Source organism: Scyliorhinus torazame, chromosome 16 (assembly GCF_047496885.1).
Source record: "Scyliorhinus torazame isolate Kashiwa2021f chromosome 16, sScyTor2.1, whole genome shotgun sequence".
Lineage (NCBI taxonomy): Eukaryota > Metazoa > Chordata > Chondrichthyes > Carcharhiniformes > Scyliorhinidae > Scyliorhinus > Scyliorhinus torazame.
The window spans coordinates 194018665-194025015 of record NC_092722.1 but is presented as its reverse complement, the minus strand read 5'-3'; the positions used below and the strand labels follow the sequence as shown (position 1 = coordinate 194025015).

The 6351-nt window shown below is 57.3% G+C and overlaps 1 protein-coding gene across 2 annotated transcripts in view; it reads left to right on the top strand.

The window, feature by feature from the left end:
* Positions 1-1319: 1319 nt before the first annotated feature.
* Positions 1320-6351, top strand: part of fgf8b (fibroblast growth factor 8b) — a 30233-nt gene continuing 25201 nt past the window's right edge. Inside the window, exons 1-3 of one of the 2 annotated variants that reach the window (XM_072479742.1) lie at positions 1320-2142; positions 2292-2328; positions 3531-3675. In XM_072479742.1, the coding sequence (XP_072335843.1) occupies positions 2111-2142; positions 2292-2328; positions 3531-3675 (214 nt within the window). In that variant the 5' untranslated portion in view covers positions 1320-2110. Of the gene's footprint in view, positions 2143-2291; positions 2329-3497; positions 3676-6351 lie in introns of both variants that reach the window. The other variant, XM_072479741.1, reaches the window with a different exon arrangement.

Genomic DNA, 6351 nt, shown 5'->3' with positions numbered 1-6351 from the left:
CAGCTCTTTCAAATATTGAGACACGCTCGTGTGATACACACGCGCTTACATTCAGGAATACTTGGGTTCACAGTCCCGGCACAAATACACAGGCACACACACACACAGTCCCGCTCACACACACAGTCCCGGCACAAATACACAGGCACACACACAGTCCCGCTCACATACACAGTCCCGGCACAAATACACAATACACAGGCACACACACACAGTCCCGCTTACATACACAATCCCGGCACAAATACACAGGCACACACACACACAGTCCCGCTCACACACACAGTCCCGGCACAAATACACAGGCACACACACAGTCCCGCTCACATACACAGTCCCGGCACAAATACACAATACACAGGCACACACACACAGTTCCGCTTACATACACAATCCCGGCACAAATACACAGGCATCTGAAGCATGGCTTTCAAATGTTAAAAATGTAAACTTAAGGTCAGATCTTAGAGACCCCAATAAAATAAATCTACTAATTGTAACACGACATGTATGTCCCTCCGAGTACAGCGTGTATATTATTGCTACATATGAGTGTGTGAATGTGTTAAACTGTCACATTTTCAATCATTCTGTGAAATTCCAACAAATAATCAGTTCAAAGTCACATTTCCTGAAACGTTTCTGTTAAAGGACAACACTGGAGCTGTTGCTGAGATTGATCCCCCCCCCCCCCCCCCCTCCTGAAATGTCATTCCCAGAATGAGGGAAGTGTGGGCCGGCCGGCAGCAGACAGGTGTGTGGCTCTATTTAAACCATTGTCCCCTCAGAGGGGCAGCTCCGCTCCGCTCCTCGCCACTTGCCCGCTTGTAGCTGGCAGGATAGACCGCGGAGAGCTCAGACAGTGAGAGAGGGGGGTAGAGAGGAAGTGGGAAGGAAGGAGGGGGAGAGACAGGGAGCGAGAGAGGGAGTGGGAGAGAGAGGCAGGGAGAGAGGGAGGGAGAGAGGGAGTGTGATAGAGGGAGTGAGAGAGGGAGTGAGAGAGAGAGGGAGGGAGGGAGAGAGAGGGAGAGGGAGTGAGAGAGAGGGAGGGAGAAGGAGGGTGAAAGAGTGAGGGAGGGGAGGGAGAGAGTGAGAGAGGGAGAGAGAGAGGGAGGGAGAGGGAGGGAGTGAGAGAGGGAGGAAGAGAGGGAGTGGGAGAGGGAGGGAGAGAGGGAGCTGGAGAGAGGGAGGGAGTGAGAGAGGGAGCGAGAGAGGCAGTGGAAGGGAGTGAGTGAGAGAGAGAGGGGGGAGAGAGGGACTGAGAGGGAGTGGGAGAGGGAGGGCACAGTGAAATTGAGGAAGAGGGGGAGGGAGAACCAGGGGCTTTCTCCTGCTGCTATGAGTGTGTGAGGAGGTTGAAGCTGTGATAAGGTGACCAGCAGATTGCGGAACCGAGCAGACAGTGTGCCCAGATTTGGGAGTGGATTCACAGCGCTGAGAGGGAATTTGCCGCGAGGCAGTTGCCTGGTTGAATAAGGCGAAGTGAAGAAGATGTTTGTTTAAGCAGAGGACGGTGTGAGTGTGTGAGAGAGAAGGTGGGGGAGTCCGGGCTGCTGTGTCACACAGACTATTCCAGAATAGCGGAGACCCGGCATCTGGACACTGCTGTGTGTGAGGGAGCTGCTGTGGGGCTGGGCACAGAAACCCCCACCCTTTACCCATCGCCAGACAAACAGAAGAGCAGAGAGAGAGAGAGAGGCGGCAGTATTGTGCGAATGTCATCCAGCTCTGGACATTAATCTGCCCCGTCTCTGCAGCCTGGACCAGTCCCTTATTGTGGCATCTGACTGCTGCCTTTTACCAGAGAGGGTTTTACCAGAGATATCTCCACTGCCAGTACCCTGAATCACACAATCCTCTCTCTCCCCCTCAACATCCACCCCGAAAATAGAAGGAGAGCGGGAAGTGCGTGAGGTGTGAGCCCGGCCTGAAGGTTCCTCACTCCGGCCCCCCACACTGCCCTGCTCAGGGATCCTGCCGGGGATTGGACCCGCTCCGGGGACTCACTCTGCACGTTACAGGCATACTGCGCTTTCTTGTCTACCTCTTCTATTGACATTTAAATCACTGACTAAAACCTGCAACCAACAAGATTCCGCCAAAATCAAGAATGCGTCTCCCATCCACTCGGCTGAGTTACCTGTAAGTTAATCACTCGGTGCTTTGTGTTTATTAGAATGTACATCATTGGCAGTAATATTGCTGTTATTGTGTGAAGTTGCACAGTTTGGAGTCACTCTACCCCTGGCTATGAATCCCGAGCTCTCTAACTGTTTCCCTTCAATCCTCAGGTGTCTGCAGTTACTGGCTCTCTGCTTCCAAGCTCAGGTCGGTGTCACTATTTCATGTTTCTCTCTATTTATTTGTTCTTTTTTTTCTTGGTTTACTGAGTGGAGTAAAATAACGTGAACATTGATGGCTTGTCTCTCAAACTGGTAGAGAGGGTTGTTTTTTAAACCGGAGCAGTTTCTGGGAGCGTTTGCATGTGTCTGTGCGTCAGGGATACGAGGATCGATCTGCAATAAACTCTGTCGGGATGGGGGTAGATGAGAAATGGTCGGCTGCATCGCCCAGGCTGAGGAACAGAAAATGAGAGGGAGCACGAGAGAGGGATAGGAAGAAGACAGAGGGAGGAAAGGGGAAACGAGTGGCAGAAACGGGGATAAAATAGTGAGAAACTGGATGAAAGGGAGTTGGGGTTGGAGGGGAAAGAGTTGGAAATGAAAAGGTAAAATGTGATGGGGTGGAGGGCTGAGTAACACAGCCGCTCACAGGCACACAGAAAGGCAGAGCAAGTTAGGAATTACAGTCCCGGTCTCTTCCATATGTTCATGTCATTAGCAGCCCGTCTATAAATTGATGGCATTGTGTAAACTCTGGGACCAATCCAACTGCAATTGAAGGAATGGCGATGTGAGAGCGCCCAACACACTCGGGCAACAGGCTGGGTGAACCCAAAGCAGTCCCTCCCTCCCTGGCTGGCACCAGACCCTCCCTGGCTGGCACCAAACCCTCCCTGGCTGGCACCAGACCCTCCCTGGTTGGCACCAGACCCTCCCTGGCTGGCACCAGACCATCCTTGGCTGGCACCAAACCCTCCCTCTGTGGCTGGCTCCAGATCTTCCCTCCCTGGGTGGCACCAGCACCTCCTGCCCCCAGCTCCGGGAGCGACTGACTGGAATCCCTTCACCAGCAAAATATCCACATAGCTGAACAAGAGAAAGGGAGAATCCGGAGGGATTGACTTTTATTTTATTAAACCATTGGCACAACCGAGCCCGTTAATGGAAATGAAACTATTCTAAGAGCGAGGGTTCTGGTAATTGATTAAACTTTTTTTAATAGCACATATATTTTAAACAAGCAAAGAATTGAGGAGGAAATATTCTTGGACCGAAGGAAGTTCCTGTGCAGACGGTGCCTCGGTCTGAAGGCGGCTGTCTGGATCTGTGATTGTTTAATGTACACGTGTATTGTATATTGTATTTTCTTTAAAGGTAACCTATCAGTCACCGCCTAATTTTACACAGCACGTTAGGGAGCAGACCAGGCAGACAGACCGGCTCAGCAGGAGGCTAATCCGCACCTACCAACTCTACAGCCGCACCAGCGGGAAACACGTCCAGGTCCTGGGCAAGAAGATTAACGCCAAGGCGGAGGATGGAGACAAGTACGGTAAGAGAGAGAGGGAGTGTGTGAGAGTGAGGGAGGGAGAGAGAGAGTCTGAGGGAGAGTGAGTGTGTCCGTGAGAAAGGGAGAGAGAATCCGAGAGAGAGGGAGTGTGTGAGAGTGAGGGAGGGAGAGAGAGAATCTGAGAGTGAGTGTGTGAGAAAGGGAGAGAGAGAATCTGGGAGTGTGTGAGAGTGAGGGAGGGAGAGAGAGTGAGTGTGTGAGAGTGAGGGAGGGAGAGAGAGAATCTGGGAGAGTGTGAGTGTGTCCGTGAGAAAGGGAGAGAGAATCCGAGAGAGAGTGAGTGTGTGAGAGTGAGGGAGGGAGAGAGAGAATCTGAGAGAGAGTGAGTGTGTGAGAGTGAGGGAGGGAGAGAGTGTGAGGAAGGGAGAGAATCTGAGCGTGCGTGAATGTGAGAGTGTGTCTGGGTCTGTGCGTGAGGCTTTGCGTGTCAGTGGGTAGAGAATGTGTGTGGGTGTATAAAAGTGTATGTGAAACTGCTAGTGCGGGTGTGTGTGTGTAGAGACACAGGCGTGTGTGTGTGTACGCGTGAGAACGATTAGACAAACATTGGAGAGGGGGAAGGAGACACTAGAGGTTAGGGGAAGGGAGAGAGACTGAATGGAAAGGGGGACACATAGCAGGGAGAGAGTGGGTAAAGAGTTGCGAGAATAGGTGCGAGAATAAAAAGAGTAGAACGCGGGAATAAACGCATTTAAATAAATGAGGGTCAGGGAGTGTGCGAGACGAGCAAAAACCGATGGTGAAAGAGAAAGTGTAAAGGGGGAGTGTAAGGAGAGACTGGCAGAGAAATAATAGCAATTGAGTAAAAAGGGAGTAAAATATCACAATTCCGTCACCTCACTCAGGTAGAGAGCGGGTCCCGGGCCCAGGGTCCTGGGTCACGGGCTCAGGGTCAGGGTCCCGGGATCAGGTCCCAGGCTCAGGTTCCCGGGCTTAGGGTCAGGGTCCCGGGCTCAGGGTCAGCGTCCCAGGCTCAGGGTCAGGGCCCCAGGGTCAGGGTCCCGGGATCAGGGTCCCAGGCTCAGGTTCCCGGGCTTAGGGTCAGCGTCCCAGGCTCAGGGTCAGGGTCCCGGGATCAGGGTCAGCGTCCCAGGCTCAGGGTCAGGGTCAGGGCCCCAGGGTCAGGGTCCCGGGATCAGGGTCCCAGGCTCAGGTTCCCGGGCTTAGGGTCAGGGTCCCGGGCTCAGGGTCAGCGTCCCAGGCTCAGGGTCAGGGTCCCGGGATCAGGGTCCCGGGTTCATAGTCAGGGTCCCAGGCTCCGGGTCCCGGGATCAGGTCCCAGGCTCAGGTTCCCAGGCTTAGGGTCAGGGTCCCGGGCTCAGGGTCAGCGTCCCAGGCTCAGGGTCAGGGCCCCAGGGTCAGGGTCCCGGGCTCAGGGTCAGGGTCCCGTGCTCAGGGTCAGGGGCCAGGGCTCTGGGTCCTGGGCTCATGGTAAGGGTCCTGGGCTCAGGGTCCTGGGCCCAGAGTCAGGTCCCGGGCTCAGAACAGGGTCCCGGGCTCAGGGTCAGGGTCCCGGGCTCAGGTTCCTGGGGTTAGGGGTCCCGGGTTCACGGTCTGGGTCCCGGGCTCAGGGTCAGTGTCCCGGGCTCAGGGTCAGGATCCCGGGCTCAGGGTCAGAGTCCCGGGTTCAGGGTCCCGGGCTCAGGGTCAGAGTCCCGGGTTGGGGGTCCCGGGCTCAGGGTCAGGGTCCCAGGGTCAGGGTCCCGTGCTCAGGGTCCTGGGCTCGGGGGTCCCGGGCTCAGGGTCAGGGTCCCGGGCTCAGGATCAGGGTCCCAGCTCAGGGTCAGGATCCCAGACACAGGGTTAGTGTCCCGGGCTCAGTGTCAGGGTCCCAGGGTCAGGGTCCCTGGCTCAGGGTCAGGGGTCAGGGTCCTGGGCTCGGGTGTCCCGGGCACAGGGTCAGGGTCCTGGGCTCAGGGTCCGGGCTCAGGGTCCTGGGCTCAGGGTCAGGGTCCCAGGATCACGGGCTCAGGGTCAGGGTCCCGGGCTCGGGGGTCCCGGGCTCGGGGTCAGGATCCCGGGTCAGGGTCCTGGGCTCCTGAGCTCAGGGTCAAAGTCCGTGCTCAGGGTCCTGGGCTCAGGATCGGGGTCCCGGGCTCAGGGTCAGGGTCCCAGGCTCAGGGCCAGGATCCTGGGCTCGGGGGACCCGGGCACAGGGTCAGGGTCCTGGGCTCAAGGTCAGGGTCCCGGGCTCAGGGTCAGGGTCCCAGCTCAGGGTCCCGGGCACGGGGGCTCCGGGCTCAGGGTCAGGGTCCCAGGCTCAGGGTCAGGGTCCCAGGCTCGGGGGGCCCGGGCTCAGGGTCAGGCTCCCAGGATAGGGGGTCATGGGCTCAGGGTCAGGGCTCAGGGTCAGGGTCCCAGGCTCGGGGGTCACGGGCTCAGGGTCAGGGTCCCAGGCCTCGGGACCCTGGGCTCATGGTCAGGGTCGCAGGCTCGGGGGTCCCGGGCTCAGGGTCAGGGTCGCAGGCTTGGGGGTCCCGGGCTCAGGGTCAGGGTCCCAGGCTCGGGGGTCCCGGGCTCAGGGTCAGGGTCCCAGGCTCGGGGGTCCCGGGCTCAGGGTCAGGGTCCCAGGCTCGGGGGTCCCGGGCTCAGGGTCAGGATCAGGGTCCCAGGCTCGGGGGTTCCAGGCTCAGGGTCAGGGCTCAGCGTCAGAGTCCC